General features: G+C 47.5%; 1 protein-coding gene across 1 annotated transcript; it reads right to left on the bottom strand.

Moving 5' to 3' along the window:
* Positions 1-797: 797 nt before the first annotated feature.
* Positions 798-16,098, bottom strand: TFAP2E (transcription factor AP-2 epsilon; the record flags this gene model as incomplete). Its single annotated transcript, XM_081305513.1, has 7 exons — positions 798-1,080; positions 2,139-2,280; positions 3,139-3,257; positions 4,544-4,766; positions 14,648-14,699; positions 15,260-15,742; positions 16,072-16,098. The coding sequence occupies 7 exons, from the start codon at positions 16,096-16,098 to the stop codon at positions 798-800; spliced, it is 1,329 nt and encodes a 442-aa protein (XP_081161639.1).
* Between the last annotated feature and the right edge of the window lie 4,189 nt (positions 16,099-20,287).

Here is a 20,287-nt window from a genome sequence, read left to right on the forward strand (position 1 = left end):
TTTTAAACTTTCAAATTTAATTACATCATACATAAATAAATAGGACAAATAGCAACAGGGCTGTGACGCGCAGCCTGGATTCAAGTTCTGCAAGTTGTGCTTTGTCTTTGTTCCACAAGGCCTTCTCCTGCCCTTTGCTTGAAAGGTAGCAGAATACAACAATTACTAATAGGGCATTATGTAAAATTGTGGATGTGTAACCGACGTGATTCTGTAATCTGCATTTGGGGTAAAATTCGGAGTTCATAACCCACTTCAATCTAATGTATGAAATATGATATGTCAAGAGCTTTGTAATGTTGTGAACAACCAATAAAAAAAAAAAAAAGAATGGAAAGGGTTCACAAAGCCCACTGGGACCTCCTTCCAGCACCTCTTTTCTGGGGTAGGAGATTCTGGGATGAGGCTTACTAGCTCTTCAGTAGCACCTCTGATTTGTTAACAGTGTCCTCCAGCTATTAGTAAAAAGCAGAAAACCTGGGCCCCTAGGAGCCCACTGCTGCCCAGACTCCCTAAAGGGTAGGGCTCTGCTCCTCAAGCCAGACTTTTTCATACCAGTTTCCTGTCCAAGCCCTTTTTAGCAAAGGTCAGACAATTGCACACGTGAGACAGATACCTGGGCTCTTACCAACAGACCACCTCCCTTGCTCCTATCCAGAGCCCTAACTGGGGTTTCTGGATGAATGTTCTTTTTCTGGCCTGACTCTAATCCCACCTTTTAGTCCTTTCAGGGCCACCTTAGGAACTAAGTCTCAACTCAGGGCTTGGGAGCCCCTTAGGACGAATGAGAGATTCGGTTATTTCCGATGTTTGGCATCCTTCTCTGAAGCCTTGGTTTCACCATGCCCACTGCCTGCACTGGTTAGAAACATCTTGTCCAGTCCCTTGAGTGACTCCAGAAGGTAGTTCTGGAAGGCGGTGAGGGCAGCACAGATGGCAGGCCCTCCAAAGCCGTGGGTGATGAGGCTAAAGTGTGTCAGGCAACTCTGCACTCCAGGCTCCAGGATGAGTGCTGGGCGGCTGTTGCCCAATGGGGAACGATCCTGAGCCATCAAGTCGGCAAACTCCTTGCAGATCTGCCTGGTGGGGGAAGGAAGGTCAGAAGTTAAAGGACAAGGCTCTGGGCCCAGAGAAGAATCTGTGTTCTGGGTTCTTAGATTACACAATTGCTTGCCTCTCCCAACAGTCTACAAATGATGATTATACTCATTTCACAGAAAAGAAAACCAAGGTTCAGAGAAGTTAACCAAGTAGCCCAATATCATACAGCCAGTAAACAGCACGTGCTCCACGTACTGGGCTGTGCTCTCCCTGTGGATGTCCTGACCACATTCAGAGCTCAGCTCAACTTCTTTCTGCCTTATTCAGAAAACTTGCCTTGATCCTCTCAACTACCCCAAAAACCCAGTGCTTCACGGAACCTTGTCTTTTGAAATTATTAGGGGACCACAAAATTTGCCTTACACAATTGAAATATTATCTAGCAGCAGAGATTGAGGTCAGATGCTATGCCAAGTACACTATATACATCATCTAATGATTTTTAAAACAAATCTATACCTGTCATATGGATGAGGAAACTGATTTCAGACAGGTTAGACGACCTGTCATGGGGACTGAGCTGGGATATGAGTCCAACTCCAGTCTGCAGACATTATCCATTTCTCTGTGCACCCCATATGTGGCTCAGGCAAGAGGATCAGTCATCACTCTTCTTTGTCACCATGGAACCCAGCCAGCATCTTAGACATTACTGGGACTCAGGAAGCACTTGGTATGTGAACTGATTCATGAATGAGGTGGAATCCACCATAGATGGGCTTTTTTTCCAGTACAATATAAGCAGCCTCCCAGGTCTCTCCATTTGGTAATCCCATGAGTCTGGTTTCTCTTCTAACTAGGTCTGAAAGTAATGAACATGGTGCCCAAATATACCCACCTGTGGTGCCAGGTATTCCTGTGCAGCATGCAGGAGTGTGCCCATGTGACCCTAAGCAGGGAGTCCAGATGTGCCTGTGTGTGGTGCAGTGTGCCACGTATGTGTACATGTGCTCACAGTTGGGCCCACTGTGCCCAGATCTGAGGTCTGTGTCTGTGCATTGCACTCCTGACAGCCTGTGTACAGTGCCCTCACTCACTTGGCGGCCAGCAGCATGCTCTTGCGGCTGTGCAGTTCCCCGGGGTCAGCGTGCTGTCGGCATAGGTACTCAGCGGCTGCTTTGGCTGGGAACTCAGTCTCACAGACGTAGCCAAAGTCTCGAGCCAGGTGCACAGCCTCTCCTGTGGAGATCAGAGCTGTCACTACTACCAGGTGTGCCTCTGAGCCTGGAACCCAGCCTTGAACCTCTGACCCCCTGGCCAGGGGGCAACCTGCCCCATCCCGCTTCTGAAGATACCAACTTCTGAAGATACCTGCCTCTGATTTCCTGCATCTGCCCAGACTTAGCCTCAATTCCATTACCCTCTCTTGGGACTACCAGGGTTGGGCCTGGAACTTCCAGAGGCAGAGCCCAGAGTCATTGACCTCCAGGGAAGAGGGCTGTCCCCCTCCCATCTACATACCACATCCAAACACTGGCCGTGCCTTTCCCTACACACACACCCCCACAAGTAGCTCTCCACTGCATGTGCACACATATGCATAGATGTGCAAGGTGATATAGTATCCTCAAGGGACTGGTTCTAGGATTCCCTGAAAATGCCCAAATCCATGGGTGCTCAAGTCCCTTACATACAACGGCACACAGTATCTGCCTCTAATCTATGCATATCCTCCTGTATACTTGAAATTATCTCTAGATTGCTTATGATGGCTAATACAAAGTAAATAGTTGTACTGTATTGTTTAAGGAATAAATGACAAGCAAAAGGTCTGTTCATGTTCATTAGAGGTAGAATATTTTCCAAACATTGTCAAACCATGGTTGGTTAAATTCTCAGATGGAACCCACAGATACAGAGGGCCAACTGTGCACACATATCACATACACACCGTCTTACACATGACACAGAGATACTGCAGTGCTTACGTGAATACACACATGACTAAACACACCCTCCTGCATTAGAGACAAGTCATGCCAGGTGACACAGACCTCCTCACACTCATGCTCAAGCCCACCTTCAGTTCTCACTCACCCTCCACCAGTGAGGTCAGCAGTGTCACATTGGCAGCCTTCCGACGGCCAGCTGGCAGGTTGAGCCCAATCTTCTCTAGCCTTTCCCGTAGACATCGACCCCCATTCTTGGACTTGGCTCTTGATATGCAGAGAGAGAGAGAGACAGACACACAACTATGAAGACAAGAGAGAAGCCTGTGGGCTAAGTGATCCTTACAGGGCCTTGTTGCCTGCACCAACCCCTGTTGAGACTTAGGTTTGACTTTGGAGATTCTCTAGGGTCTCTTAGCAAGATCCCAAACTCTTTCTAACTTTACTGGTTTTGCAGTCAAGATTGGCTTAGGGGGGCCCAGAACCTGGCTCCAAGATTCCCTCACTTCTTCCCAGTCCTCAAGAGCCCAGGGTGGGGAAGGGTAATACAGGGCAGCATCACAGGATCCTTTTCCCCACCTTAGCACATTTGTTGGGGATGCACAGATCCACAAGAGACACAGGGACATAGACAGGGAGACACAGGTACACACACACACAGTCACTCAGGACTCAGACCCACAAACACATAGATGAGGCACATAGAGGGCCAAGAATACAGAGACACCAAGAGATACACATGCAGAGACCCAAGACAGACCCATGATAACATCAAATCAGGATCCCAGAGACATATGTACAGATACTCATTCCCTCCAGGAAGCTCAAATTATCCAGGAATATAGAGACACCTCTACAAATGTGGTGCCCACACAGAAGTACAGGCAAGCAAACATACATAAAACTACCTGCACATGCACATGCAATCACACACACACAGAATAGGACACACTCTAGGCCACACATTGCCACTTAGTAACAGGATGCTCACATTAATGGAAACATATACTTCTAGCCACCTCCTAACTCACAAACACACACATCCTGAGACTCATCAAAACTTATAGCCCTGAAGCAGAAATACCCTTCCCAGGCACAAGGACATGCAGAGAAATACACAGCAATGAAGACAAACTGATAACTACCATGCTCCCATCCCCGGCACACATACACCAGTGAGGTCTATGCTACAGGGCCTTAGGTGCTGGGGTACCTTTTGGGGGAGGGGGGGTGTAGATGACACTCTCTCTTCCCCAGACCCAGCCTCGTCCATTCTTTCCAACATGGATAAGTCCTTCATGCTTTCTCTGTGGCTGGGCTTCTTTTTCTACCCACCACCACATTCCCAGAGGCCTGTGGGAACTGCTGGGGACCTGGGTCTGCCTCCCAGCACACGTGTAATCTGGAGTCCCTGGGCCTTCCTCCTCCCAGGAGACTGAGTGGGGATGATGTTTTGGGTAGGAGTGAGGCTGGCCCCCTTTCGGATGCCCTTAGAAGGTCTGAAGAAACCAGGGATTGTGGGCTGTGCAGTGGTTGTGGGTTGGCCTTCCTACCTGCGGAGGACGCCCCCCAGGAGGGAGGCGTTGAGGCACTCAGGAGGTGAGAGTCGCCGCTGTACTTCCCCCACGGTCACCTTGTACTTGGATGTTGAGCTGAGCAATGAAAGCCGTCCAGGCACGGAGCAGAAGACCTCACTGGGGTTGGTGATGCTGCCAACCAGGCTGTCTTTGGCCAATGAGAGGGCCGAAAGGCTGCTGGCTTTGGAGGGGATGGGGACTGTGGAGTGGAAGCAAGGGAAAAGAGAGTGGGGGACACTGAGCAGCAGCCACAGGTCAGCCACCAGCTAGCTGGGGAGCAGGCACATTCCTGACTCACCAACCATGCACCTTGAGAGACCCCAGTATCCCTGCTTTACAAAGGGAGAAACTGAGGCACGCTGAGGTTAAAGTGATACATCAAGTCCACTCAGCTAACAGGTGTGTACCTGGACCCACAGCTGTCTGGCTGTTGAACCCATGTCCTCTAAAGTCCCTAGCATGGTTCCCTCTTTAAACTCAGCTTCAGCAGATTGCTAGTGTTTTGGTGGGTGCCATCAGAGAAGGAGCTGGATGTGAGGAAATGGAGTCTGAGCTGGAGGTAGGATTCCTGGGTCACCACAACAGGGTCATCCTGTCTGAGCAATCACAGAGAGTCTTCAATACATTCCCACCTCCTGAGATCAATGAGGGGGTTGGGAGCTTCAGACTGCCCCCATCCTGGGGACCAGGAGATTATAGACCTATTAAGCTTCCAGTCCTGTTCCCCTTCCTGTTAGGTCACTCTGGGATGCTGTAGGAAATGAATTAAAAAATAAACCCAAAAGTGCCCTTGCCTGGATACTTCTTAATTATTTATGAAAGGCAGGGAAGGGAAACAAAAGTTAATCCATTTTGCCCGATTGTACCAGATGTGGAACACCTACAAAAAGTTAAAAATAGCCAAGGAGTGGTGTTGCACACCTGTAATCCCAGCAACTCAGGAGGATGAGGCAGGAGGATTGCAAGTTCAAAGCCAGCCTCAGCAAAAACCCAAAACAACTTGGTGAGACTCAAAAGAAAAAATAAAAAGGTCTGGGGATGTGGCTCTGTGGTAAAGCTCCTCTGAGTTACATCCCCACTACCAAAACAAAAAAATAAATAAATAAAAATTAAATGTAATATGTAATACAATCACACGGCATAATATTAGTTATGTAATAGTATGAATATAATTACATGTAATTTAATAATTATAATAATACTAATTAATATTAATACGGTATAAGATTATTAAGATTATTAATAATATTAATAAGGTATAAGATCTAAATCATGACTCCCAACATATTTTAATGTACCTGTGTCAATTTTGTTGAAATATTAACAGAATTTAAAACTTAGAGATTAATGGATTAATTTCCTAAAACTCAGATACTCTTGGCTCTAAAAGAAAGTTCTTCCCAAAGTGTAACCTCCATCTTCCTGCTTAACTGCAGAGAGAAGGGAGAATACTGAGGCACTTGCTTCTTCAGAAGAACCCCTTAGGTTTCTGTTCTTTCAAGGAACTGAGAGCCTCAAAAGACAAGACTGTGTGTGTGTGTGTGTGTGTGTGTGTGTGTGTGTGTGTGTGTGTGTGTATAATAGGAATCAAGTAAAGACTCTGAGGTTAACAATTACTGAGCACACACTATGCTGTATGTTCACCCTGATAACCCCCCTGAGTCCTTAGAACAACCCACAAGGGAGCTACCCTTATTCCCATTCTACAGAGGAGGAGGCTAAAGCCCAGAAAGGTGAAGTCAGTGAGCCACAGATCACTTAGCTGGTAAAATGAGAAGCAAAAGCCAACCCACCATGGTCTGAAAAGCAGTGCCCTGAGCCTTTCCACCATGGCTGATGACCATGCTATATCTTGGGAATACAGAGGTAAACAAGGCTAACCCAGTTAGCTTAGAATTAGCTAATTCTGCCTAGCGTGGCAGAGCCCCTCACCCTCCACCCTCCCTGGATGATATCTCCATCTTCCACCCAGCTTCCCAGCCAACACCCTCCGCACTTCTCTGGCTCACGTGCCCATCTACACCATGTCCTACGGTGTTCGCATCCTAACTTGCCTGGGACGCTGCCTCTTTTATGCACAGACAGACACTTGCTCACTTCCCACCTGAATTTCGTCACAGGCCTTGCTGGGGTGCCCCTGCTCTGTTGCAGAGGGATCTTTCTAAGTCATGCATCACTTCACAGCCTTAAGCCCATCAATGGCTGGACAGTTCCCTGAGGATCAATCCCCAACTCCACAGCTATGCAGAATGATGTCACCTGCTGTCAAGGAGGACCAACTATATACCATATGCTGTACATGAACAGCTCTGAGGAGAAGAGCTGATGTCCATATCCCATGTCAAAAGGAAGAAATGGAAAGTTCAAAGAGGTTAAAATGGCACAGCAAGGAAGGAGCAGAACTCACTCTGTCTCCTAACTCCAAAGCTCATGTCCTTGACCACGATGCTACAGTGGCCTCCTTCACCCTTCTTGGTGTTTTGGCTCCTGCCTACTGGTCTTGCCTGGTCCCCATTTGTCCTCCAGGCCCTAGATTCACATTGACCAGTAGAAATATAATATGAGCCACATATGTAAACTCCCAGACCTGCTCATGTGTGCCTGAGAATGCTTATCCCTAGGTCTCTCTTCACCTGTGCTCCTCTGCCTTGAGGGGACTTGGGATGATAGAACTATTCTATAGCTGGATTGTTTTAGTGGTTTCATGACTACATATATATATTTGTCAAAACTCACAGAAATAGACATTTAGAAAGGGCCAACTGCACTGTATTTTAAAAAATAAACCTACAAATTGATCAATTAGCAATAAAAAGAGATTCCTCCCATCTCTCCTAGTCAGAGGGAGGGATCAGAGAAACAAACTTTTTTCTCTCTTCCATCCAATTGTTATTAAAACTGGAATCCCCTGAGGCCAGGCCAGTGACAGGGGAGAGAGACCAAGGCTTTGTGAAGCTGTTTGTGCATGTGCAAATATGGATATGTGTCCCAGAAGTGACCATACACAAAATTATTTGCCCTTGTCATAAAGCAATGAGGATGAGACTGTCCATGTGTACACACACTCAATACTCAACCACAGCTCTGTATACAGACACAGTCTCTGCCCTCCTTGAGGGTGACCACATGCATATGGACACACAGAAGTGCCTTATCCTGTCAATGATATATTTATGCAAACTAGGTGCAGCCATGTGTGTGAAATGGCAAGGGACATATGTGTCTACAAATAACAGACCTTGCTGTTTCCCCTACCTGTCCCTTTTCCTTCAGAACCTCTTTCCTCAAAAACAGCAAGAGGGATGGAGTCCAAGATTAGGGAATCTGGTGTGCTGGGGAGGGGGCCGTCATGTAGCGGGGAATTAAACTAGCCCAGACTGCAGAGCAGGGACATTGGTGGTCTCCCACACCCACAGGACAGTTCCCACCACAATGACTCCTGAAGCTGAGATGGTCTGCCTGTGGTGTGCCCCTGGTCACACAGGCAGAAGCCATTCATGTACTCCCAAGGCTCAGAGCTGATGCAAGAGCTCTCAGTTATTCAACTCACATACCCAAGTCACACTCTATCCACAGGTGGTAGATACAGTCTGGCTACTGAATCTGGGGGTGTGCAACAGACTCTCAGAAAGCTTGTTAAAATTGCAATTCCTTCTAGAACAAAGCAGAGGAGAAAAATCTTCATGACCTTGGGTTGGGCACATAGTTATAACACCAAAAGCATGACCCATAAAAGCAAATAACTATAAATTGGATTTTGTCCAAATTCAAAATTTGGGGGGCTGGGTGGTAGCTCAGTGGTAGAGCACTTCTTGCCTAGCACACGTGAGGCATTGGGTTCAATCCTCAACACCACATAGAAATAAATAAAGAAAATAAAGATATAGTGTTCATCACAACTAAAAATATTTTTTAAAAAAATTCAAAATTTTTGTCCCTCAAAGGATTTTATTAAGAAAATAAACCACTGTAGCACAGTGGTGGAATGCTTGCTCTCATGTGTGATACACTGGATTCGATCCTCAGCACTACATAAAAATAAATAAACAAAACAAAGATATTGTGTCCAAGTGTAACTAAAAAATATTTTTTTTAAAAAAGGAAAATAAATAGATGAGGTATCAGGCTAGAAAAAAAATGCCTGCAAATCATATAAATCTGATAAAGGATGTGTGTTCAGAACATATTAAAAAAAAACCCTCTTATCTCAACAAGATAACAACCTAGTTAGAAAACAACAAAATATGTGAAGACATTTCACCAAATATGATAGATGAATGACTAATAAACACAAGAAAAAGTGCTCAACAAAATTAGTCATTAGAGAAATGCAAATTAGGCATGGTGGTGAAAGTCTGTAATCCCAACTACCTGGGAGGCTGAGACAAAAGATCACAAGTTTGAGGCCAGCCTTAGCAATTTAGTGAGACCCTGTCTCAAAATTAAAAAAAAAAATATATATATATATATATCTGTATATCTATATATATATATATATATAAAAGACTGGGGACATAATGTGCTCAATGGTAGAGTGCCCCTGGGTGGTACAGTCCTCAAGAGAGAGAAATTAGGACTATATTAAGATACCACTAGATGGTTATAACAAAAGACACACAATATCAAATGCATTTGAGGGTGTAGAGAAACTAGAACGCTCTTGTATTGCTCGTAGGAATATAAAAACTTAATAAAGTTACTTCATTTATTTTTATTTTTTATTTTTTGGTACCCAGGATTGAACCAGGGGCACTTAAACACTGAGCCACATCCCCAGTCCTTTTTATATTTTATTTAGAGACAGGGTCGTGCTAAGTTGCTGAAGCTGGCTTTGAACTTGTGATCCTCCTGCCTCAGCCTCCCCAGTCACTGGGATTACAGGCAAGCGCCACCTTACCCAGCTAGTAAAGCCACAAAGTCAGTAAAGCTGTTTTAGAAAACAGCTTGGGGGGCTGGGGATGAGGCTCAAGTTGTGGCGCTCTCGCCTAGCATGCGTGAGGCACTGGGTTTGATTCTCAGCCCCACATAAAAATAAAATAAAGATATCGTGCCCACCTAAAACTAAAAAATAAATTAAAAAAAGAAAATAGCTTGGGCCAGGTATGGTGGCACACACCTGTAATCCTAGTGACTTGGGAGGCTGAGGCAGGAGGAATGAAAGTTCAAAGCCTGCCTCAGCAACTCAATGAGGCCCTAAGCAACTTAGTGAGAACTTTAAAAGGGTTGGGACAGGGCTGGGAATATAGCTCAGTTGGTAGAGTGCTTGTCTCACATGCACAAGGCTCTGGATTCAGTCCCCAGAACCACACACACAAAAAAAGGGCTGGGACATAGCTCAGTGCTAAAGTGCCCCTGGGTTCAATCCCAGCATAAAAAATAAAGAAAGAAAGAAATCAAAATAAAATAGAAAACAGCTTGGCAGTTTCTTTAAAATTAAACATATATATACCATATAGTCCAAAGATTTCATATCCAGGAATTTTCCTAACAGCAATGAACACAGGTCTACCCAAAGTCAAGTATATGAATGTCTACAGCAATTCCCAATTGCCAAAAAGTGGAAACAACTCAAGTGCTCTCATCAAGTGACCAATGGTTAAATAAAATGTGTTGCTGGATGTGGTTGGTGGTGCACACCTAAAATCCCAGGGACTCAGGAGGCTGAGGCAAGAGGATTGCAAATTCAAGTCAGCCTGAGCAACTTAATGAGGTCTTAAGTAACTGAAATTACTTAATGAAACATTAAAAGGGCTGGGAATGTAACTCAGTGTTACAGCAGCACTCTGGGTTCAATTCCCCAGTCTCTGACCCCCCAAAAGTGTGTTACATATAGTAGAATACTACTCAGCAATGAAAAGACGAAAAGTTACTAATATATGTTACAAGAATGAGCCTCAAAACCGTAATGCTAAGTAAAAGAAGCTAGAACTGAAAAAGTCTGCATATAATCTATTGTATTTATACAACATGTTCAGGATATGCAAATTTACAGACAGATCAGTGATTGCCTAAGGCTTGGCGGGAGAATGAAGAAGATTAACTACAAATGGCAATAAAGAAATTTTGAGGGGTGACAAATGTCTCAAAATAAATTGTGCTAATGGTTATACAACTCTTTACAATTTACTAAAAGTAAATAATATTCATACAACAAATGAATTTTAGCTATGTAAATGTTTCCTCAATCAATCAGTTAAAGTGCAAGTTCTAGGACCATACTTTAGGGATTCTCATTCAGATGTGGGGAGGTGCCTAGAAACAGCCTTTTTTTTTTTTTTTTAGTTGCAGATGGATGCAATACCTTTATTTTATTTTTATGTGGTGCCAGGGATTGAACCCAGTGCCTCACGCATGCTAGGCAAGTGCTCTATCACTGAGCCACAACCCCAGGCCCCCCGAAACAGTTTTTTTTTTTTTTTTTTTTGGAACCACGGATTGCTTAACCACTGAGTCACATCTCAGGCCCTTTTTATTTTTTATTTTGAGACGGAGACTTGCTAAGTTGCTAAGGGTCTCAATAAATTGCTGAGGCTGGGCTTTGAACCTGAGATCCTCCTGCCTCAGCCTCTGGAGTGCTGGGATTATAGGGAGTGTACAGGGCCTAGCCAGAACTACATTTTTAGCCAGCACCACCAGGGGATCTTGATGCCTTTGCTTCTGTAGTTCACACTTAGGGTCCCAGGAGTCCAAAGCCTTGAGTGTGTGGCTGCAGCAGGAGAAAGGCAAACAGGAGGGGCAGTGACTCTTCCCCTCAGCCTTCTTGCATCTTCTACCCCAGTAGGACCTGCTGGTTAAGTTTCCTTCTCAACAACTGCAAGAGGATTTCTTTTAAACATACTCTCATCCCTTCTCCCCCCTTCTTCACACTCTTCCATGGCTCCCGCTGTCCTCAGGTTAAGTCCAAACTATCTGCATTGCCACTGTTTTTTTCTAGAGCAGACAGCAGCCTGGGAGGCAAGTAAGGAAGGGTTATGGAAGTGCAGGGTTAGATTCTGTCTTTGTGTAAGATTTTGATATTATGTTTGTTATAGATTTTTGCATTTTTAAAAAATTTTAAATATTGCATTAAGATATTACTTATCTTGATTCATATGGTGAGTACCTCACTCCTTAACTTTCGGAACCTTCCCAGAGCCCAAGAAGGCAGAGGAGCTAGTGACATCAGCCACTGTCCGGGAGACCCCATGAGATTGAACAATTGATTTTCTTGCTTTCGAAGAGGGCAATCACCCACTCTCTTCTGGGAGAGAAGGAGGGATGCAATTCAATTCTCAACTCTAAACCACGCCCCTCCAGCTGTGACTGTATAACATGAAACCTACACAAACTTTTGACTCTTTTTATCCTATCTGGTTTTCCCACAGGAAGGGCATTTGCACATGCTTTTTACCCAGTACGGGGTAAAAGTAGATCGGCCCTTTCCATACTCCCTCTCCCAATTTACTCAGACATAAAATCCCATCACCTAGTACCCACTGAGCACCCACCCACTGCACCTGGCTAAAATCTCTCTTCTAGGAAGCCTCCTGACCTCAGGCGCTTGCGGCTGGCTTGGCTCATTGTCCTGTGAGTTCCTATGGTGTCTTGCACAGACACCCTCACCCACCCACCCCGCCTTCCTCGGCTGGAAAATATTTCTGCGCAGCTCTTTCCCCTACCATTACCGCCTGCTTTCTGTTTCTCTAGGACGGGTTGCAAAACTGGAGGTGACAACTATGCGCAGAAAATGGAGGGTTCCCAATTTCCCCTCTGTTAGGCCTTAATCTAGTTTGCCACCCCCAAACCCAAGTTGTGGCTGCAAGGGGCAGACATGGAAGTGTGTGGTGGGTCTGCGCGTCGCGGGCCCTCCTCTCCAGGGCAAGTGCCTGGAATCTGCCAAGATTGCATAATCCCGGGCTGGGCCCCTAGGGCTTCCAGGCTCGCATCCGGGTGGCACAGGCGAGATGGAGGTCCAAGGATCTGTCTGCTGCGGGGTGGGGTGGCCCGGGTTTCTCACGCAGGACCCTAACCCTTTGTAACGCAGCCGCCCCTCCAGCCAAGGTTGGAGGACCTGGAAGAGTGGGACGCTTCAGCTGGCCAAGAGTAACTTTCTATAATTAAGGCCCCTGGCGGAGTGGGGTCCCACATCACACCCGGCGGGCGCTGGAGCTCCCCAGGAAACAACAGGGACTTCCAGTGCTCTCCGAAGGGTCCGAAGACGAAGAAAGGCGCTAACCCATTGCCCAGTTGGAGACCCGCGGGGCTAGCGATGAGGCCGGGTCCCGCAGCGACCGCAGAGGACCAGGGCAAACTGCCCGCTGCGCGGGGGGGGGGGGGGGTGACGAGGCTCCTGGGTGCAGGACTGAAAGTGGGCCGCCTTCGTCGCTGCAGCGGCTCCTTTAGGTGGACACCGCGGGAGCCAGCAGTACTTTGGCTTTTGCTAGGACCGCAAGCTCAGGCACCGACTCTCCACTCCCCAAACGTCTGCCTGGAGGCCGATTGGCTAATTCTCCGCACAAGAACGAAGCACTTCCTCCTGCCGAGCGCTCGGGGCCCTGGCCCCTTTATTCCCGTTTTGCTGCAGCGCCTTGGGCTGTAACTCAGGTTCCCCGCTTAGGTTACCAGCTTTCCACCTCGCTCCGCTAGGCCACCTGAGATCTGGCATTGCCATCCAGCAGGTGTGCGAACCCACATCCGTGCCTCCTGCTGGCTCCATCAAGCCAGCGCGCAGCGCCCAGACACTCACTCTGTCCCTGGGACTGCTTTCGGGGATTTCGGGGCTCATCTAAGATTCAAGAGTTTTGGAACCTGATGTCCTTTGAAAGAAACCAGCTCTGGTTCCTAGCCATAATTCAGGATTAAGGTACTCTGAGCAACAGCAGATTGTTTTACCCTTCCTCAAGACAGGCTTCCCAGAACTTGCCGGTGGGGACCTCCAGGAATTGGGATGTCACCAATAGCTGAGGTTGTGAGGAGACCCCAGCAACTACACTGTGCACCCCACCCAGCTCAACTAGCAGGGCTTTGTTGGCTTAGTGGACAGCTCCTGTCCTGATAGAAGGTAGTATCTCCAAAAGTCTTCCATTATACTTGGTCCACTGTTCCCAGAAGATAGGATCATCCTTGAAATTCCCCAGTTCCTGGCCCCCACCCAGGTTCAAGGACAGGTAACCTAGGTTCACTCACTCACTTGGTCCTCAGGCCCCCAAAGCCACTCAAGGTTGTGTCTCATACCCTTGATTTTACTAATGCAAAAGGACACCTGGAAAATTTACAGGAAGGGAATCTCACATGTCTAGAAATTATCAGATACCAAAGGACAAATTCCAAGACACAACAGAGATCCTGACACATACACTGAGAACTCCAAACAGAAATGTACCCCAAAGTACAAAGATGCAAATTACAAATACACTCACACTAACAAAGACATACCAAGAAATATCCTGGGAAAGGAACAGGTGGACATGTACAGGACTTTGAACTCTAACAGAGACAGGGACATCCAGGAGTACGCAGGCCCTGACCCACAAACATACAGCCTAATACAACAATATTCAGTTCTTCTAAGCCTACTAGCCGCAGGAAGCTCCTGCTGAAAGAAAATTCCCTAGCAGAAAACTGAAAGGGCCTCAAGGCTCTTCAGGGAAGGAAGGGTAGGAGAGCCACTGCTAAGCTCCAAAATGCTAACGCTCTGTAAAGTGGAAATCATCTACAAAAATCTGTGGAACAACACTCCCATTCCCACCTCTTAGGAAATAGGGAAGTGGTTTAACTCGTTCTGCAAATTAACTCCAGATCCACAAGAGCGCCCTCCCCTTGGCGAGGGAAGGCCAGGCCCAGGAGTCGCAGCCAAGGGAGCCGACCCAGCTCAGGCCACCGCAGGCGGCAGGCTTCAGGACAAAATCACAGACCCCGCTCTACTGCCCAATATCTAGCCAGGCCTGCAGCCTTCGCTGTCCCTCTAAGGGTTCGTGAAGAATGTTCAGAGGCCACCGAGCCTGGTGACGCACTGGCGGCAGTGAAGAAAATGGGTCTGTGCTCCCCGGGCCTGCACTATCTCGCCTGGCTCTGCCCTGGAAGTTACACGCCATTCCTTACCTTTCTTTATCACAGACTGGTCCAGGAGGTTCATTCCCGGCTCATCCATGGCCTGCAAGTAGGTGAAGGTGGCAGTGAGGGCGTGAGTAAATCTAGTCTTCTGTTGCTTCCCAAGCCCCTGCTGCCCCTATCTCTGTCCGCTCAGCCCTGCGTGCTGCACAGCCCCCCGAGGCGGCGACGGGTGGGACCGGGATAGCGGTAGCTCGCACTATCTATCTGGCGCCAAACTGGAATCCTGGGTACTCACCGTGGCTTAGACAAGCAACTACTGCGCCTCCCTTCGCTCCAGGAGCAGGATGCCCCAGAAGACTGCCCATCAGAAGGGAATGGATGCCCAAAGTGGCTCAATGGCACACCGGAAGAAAGAGAAGAGATTTGATCCCTCCCTGCTCAGAGTTGCGCAGGCACCACGCATTGACAAAGTGCCAGGCTACCTTTAAACTGCGGGCAGTGTCTAAACCAGGACGTGGGAAGTATCTTGGAGTGGGAGAACTGGGAGAAAAGTTATGTCCCTGCATTTGTCACTTTTTACCTCCAGCCAGGTTGCTAAATCGCCGCAGCCAGAGGGAGCGAGGGGAGGTGGGCAGCCATCCCAGACCCCTCGAGTCTTACCTGCAGATCTTCCAGGCCAGGTGGCGCCGCCAGCCCGGGAAGGCCCAGGGGCGCCTCAGCTAGGCCGTGCGCACCGTCGGCCAGGCTGTGCAGTAGCCGGGGCACTGCGGCGGCGTAGTCACGGCGCGGGTCGAGACTCAGAGCGCGGGCGGGCGGCGCCAGCAAGCCGGGCGGCTCGTCGTGGGCGCGGGCAGCAGTGCGGGGCGCGGCCCAGGCAGCCTGCGGAGGTTGTGGCTGCGCCAGGGGCGTCAGGCCGCCGTATGGGTCCCCGGCCAGGTGGGGAAAGGCGGCGGCGGCGTCGGGCGCCTGGCCGTAGGGCAGTGGAGGCTGCGGGTAGGGCGGCGGGAAGTAGGGCGGCTGGAAGTCGGCGGCAGCTGCGGCCGCCGGCGTGTGGCAGAGCGGCGGCGCCGGTCCGTAGGCTGCCTGGGGCAGAGACGACAGACGGGCCCCGCCAGCCGCTGCGCCGAGCCCGTCGGGGCGCTCCTGGGAAGGAAAGGGAGAGCTAGGTGACCCACCGGCAGCTGAAAGGACCCCAACCAGAAAGGATCCTTCTTGGCTCTGAAGGATCCAGCTGCCGTCCGATCCTCTTCCTCGGGCCCAGTGTCTATCACCGAATGACCCGCCGGCGCAGGAGCCTCAGGCTGAGGACCGTGGTCTCCTACCCACCTCCCTCTAGGCTGGCGGAGTCCTTACTGCTCCCTCCCTCCGAGATTTCGTTGGCGCTAGGGCAGGAGGTTTGGAAGATGCAGCGCGCGGGCTCCTCGATTCTCCGGCCAAGGGTGCCCGGTGCGGCGGGACCTGAGACTACTCACCATGGCGGAGTAAGTATGCACCAGCATGAGGCGGGTAGTGCGGGGTGTGAGACGTGGCGGCGGCAGAACTCTCGCCCGACGGCGAGCGCTGCGGGAAGAGGGGCGGGAAGCGGGCACAGCCGGCTAGGGTCACGGCGCGGTACCTGGGTACCACCCAGCCCAGAGCCCAGCCGGTGTAAAGTCCTCAGCTGTGAGCACCCTGAGGCTGGTCCAAGGAAGCGGAAAGGACTGGCCTCTGATGGCACTTGGAAAAGTCAGTCAACGGGTACCCAGCGCCTGCCCCACTCCCTCTGAGAGCAGCCTGCTCCATGCACTCCAGTTATAGTGGCGGGGGCGCGCCAGGCCTCGGGGGCGCGCATTAAAGAGACAAGCTATGGCCTTTCTCTCCTTTTTCCCTAGCGGTCGCCAAAAGGAGGGCGTGGCTTTGGTGGGATCCGGCTGGGTGGGTAGCAGCGAGTGGATTCGACCCCTGCTGATCTAAGCTGCATTCTGGGTTCGAAGCAGTGAAATAGAGGGTTCTAGGCTGGGACAAAGAGGCCCTGAATTTGCTTAGCTCTCTGGCATCTTCACCTTTGCCCAAAGCACAACTCTTTACTGGTCTCAGCTTCCTCCTCTGTAAAGTGCGCATCATTTCTCAGCAAGAGAAGGTTGAGTTTTAGGGGGGAAAAATGAGCGATTGATTTAATTTTTTTTTTTTGAGAAAAAGGAAAAGATTTATTGCTTTGCTAGCCAAGGAGAAACAGAGGGGACTCCTGTCCTAAAGGCTGTGACTCTGCCCACCAGCAGAAACAGGGGGCTTTTAAATAGGTGATTCAAAGGCTACATTCCACGTGTTCTCTGTCTGGAGTTGTAATTCACTTGCTAATTTGGGAGGTTGTCATTTTTTTTTTTTTAGTTGTTGATGTACCTTTATTTTTTGCTTATTTTTATGTGGTGCTGAGGATCGAACCTGGTGCCTCACACATGCTAGGCAAGTGCTCTGCCACTGAGCCACAATCCCAGCCCTGTCATGTTTTTTTTTAATTGGTTTTATTTTTTAAATACCTGACAGCGGAATGCATCACAATTCTTATTACGGCATATAGAACAAATTTCCATGTCTCTGTTTGTATATAAAGTATGTTCACACCAATTCATGTCTTCATACATGTACTTTGGCTAAAGATGTCATCACATTCCTCCATCATTGCTAACCCCCTACCTCCTCCCTTTGCCTCCCACCCCTCTGGCCTACCTAGAGTTCCTCAATTTGGGAGGTTGTCATTTCTGAGATCTTCTGGTACCATTCCTAAAGTCTGGATTACTTTATTCATGTGGTAATACTATTTTCCCTGAGATTAGGGAGGGGGAGAGATTAGGGAGGAGCAGGGAGAGAGGAAGAGAAAGAAACATGTCCATTTAAAAAAATAAGTTGCAGTGGCAGAGCAGCATTATATTCAAAGCAAGTGTTATATTTAAGGTGGACTACTGTTACACTTCCCCAAATTGTCAATTTCTACATTCCATTTCCATGGAAATATGGGGGACGACATCTCCAAACGGCTTCCTGCTGAAAAGGGGTGAAGTTGGGGAAAGTAACCCAAAGTCCTTGTTCTCTATCAGGTGGGGAGTGGACAGTTAAGGGCATTCAGCATCAGAGCAGGATTGATTTAATCTTTAACCACTTCACCCAACTTTGGATGAGGTGGATGACTGTGAATGTGGAAGAAGTTTGTGAGCTGCAAACTTAAGCTCATGTACACATGTGTCTATGTGCATCTATATGGGGAGTCCCTCTGTCTTGAGTGACTCTGGATCAATACTCCTCTGAAGGTGACCACTTCACTCAGGCTTCCTGCATTAGTATCCCTAATGCCAAACTAGGGTCCGAGGAATTTGAAGACACAAACTGGCCAGAGAGAGTTGCTTGTGTTGGGTTTTGGTGTTAACTGCACATGAGAAGGAACCAAGATGTTTCTGAAGCCATAGGAAACTGGGCTGAGTATGGGCCTGTGACATCTAAATGCTATAGAGTGAATCTGTGTGTAACTGACTCACGTGGACAGGGTGCAATACTAACATGCATAGGCTGTGTGTTTGTGTGTTATCGTGGCAGGCACTGGCTGGCTGTCAAGCATGTTTCAATCTCTATAGTCAATCCCTCCTTTTCCCTTCTAAAACTCAAACTTCCCCTCTTGAGAAGCACAGACAGGGGTTAAATTAAGGCAAATAAGAGGAATGCTAAGAATAATGGGAATTAAGAAAAAAGAAGGAAGATATTTTTATTTTTCCATATTTTTATTGGTGCTTTATTGTTGCACATAATGGTGGGATTTGTTGTTACATATTTGTACATGCTCACCATATAACACTATAATTTGGCCAATATCATTCTATAATATTTCCCTTTTCCCTTCCCTCCTTCCTTCCCCTGGTCCTGTTACTCTACTGATCTCCTTTAGATTTTCTTGAGATCCCCCCCTACCTTTCTTTTCCTTTTTCCTCTCTCCCTTTTTTTATTTTTATTTTTTATATAGAGCTAAGGATCGAACCCAGTGCCTGTGTTACGCAAGTGCTTTACCAGTGAGCCACGACCCCAGCTCTCCCCTCTAACTTCTACATATAAGAGAGAACATATGGGCTGGGGATGTGGCTCAAGCGGTAGCGCGCTCGCCTGGCATGCGTGCGGCCTGGGTTCGATCCTCAGCACCACATACCAACAAAGATGTTGTGTCCGCTGAGAACTAAAAAAATAAATAAATATTAAAAATTCTCTCTCTCACTCTCTCTTTTTTAAAAAAAAAGAGAGAACATATGATCATTGATCTTCTGAGTTTGGCTTATTTCGCTTAACATAAGGTTCTTAAGTCCATCCATTTTCCTGCAAATAACATAATTTCATTTTTCTTTACATAGTTGAATAAAACTCTATGGTGTATATATGCCATATTTTCTTTATCCATTTATCCTTTGATGGACACCTAGGTTGGTTCCATAGTTTGGCTATTGTGAATTGCGCTGCTACAAATATGGGTATGCATGTATTGTTATAGTATGATGACTTATTTTTAAATTTTTTTTTTGGTTGTACATGGACACAATACCTTTATTTTATTTCTTTTTATGTGGTGCTGAGGATTGAACTCAGTGCCTCACACATGCTAGGCAAGTGCTTTACCACTGAGCTACACAACCCCAGCCTGTTGATGACTTATTTTTTTGTACTGGGAATTGAACTCAGGAGCACTTTACCACTGAGCTACTTCCCAAATCCTTTTTATTTTTTATTTTGAGACAGGGTTTCACTAAGTGTGTGAGGCCTTGCTAAGTTGCTAAAGCTGACCTCAAACTTGCACTCCTCTTGCCTCAGCCTCCTGAGTTGTTGGGATTACAGGCATGCTCCACCATGTCCAGTTTGATGACTTAAATTCTTTAGGATAAACACTGAGGAATGGTATAACTGAGTCATATGGTGGTTCCATTCCTAGGTTTTTTTTTTTTTTTAAATCAGGGATTGAACCCAGGGGTGCTTAACTACTGAGCTACATCCCCAGCCCTTTTTTTATTTTTTGATTTAAGACAGGGTCTCTTTTAGTTACTTAGGGTCTTGTTAAATTGCTGAGGCTGGCTTTGAACTTGCAATCCTCCTGCCTCAGCCTCCTGAGCTGCTGGGATCATAGGTGTGTGCCACTGTGCCAGGCTTCCATTCCTAATTTTTTGAAAAACCTCCTAAGAAGGTATATATTTTAAAAAGCAAGAAGATGCACAGGGCATAGTAGAAATAATAACAGCAAAGATTTATTACAGCGTATGCCAGCCTCTGTGCTAAGTATTTTATGAATATTAAGTTATTTAACCCTCACCGTGGTCTGTGTGTGTGTGTGTGTGTGTGTGTGTGTGTTGTAGATGGACAGCATACTTTTATTTTATTTATTTTTTATGTGATGCTGAGGATTGAACCCAGTGCCTCACACATGCTAGGCAAGCGCTCTGCCTCTGAGCTACAGCCCCAGCCCTCACCATAGCCTTTTGAGATCCATATGCTGGTGAAGAATGAGGTAAGGCAATAAGAGTTGAAATGACATGCCCCAGGTCAAGCAGCTAGTTAAGTGGCAGTGCTGGGGTCATCCCCCTCTGGCCTCTCTGGGTGCCCAGGATCACTGTTTTGTACTTCCTTAGACTCAGGAGCTTACAATTTAATCCTGCCTCTAAGTGACTGTGTGATTCCAGGCAAGTC

Source organism: Spermophilus citellus, assembly GCF_964194105.1.
Source record: "Spermophilus citellus genome assembly, chromosome: 9".
NCBI lineage: Eukaryota > Metazoa > Chordata > Mammalia > Rodentia > Sciuridae > Spermophilus > Spermophilus citellus.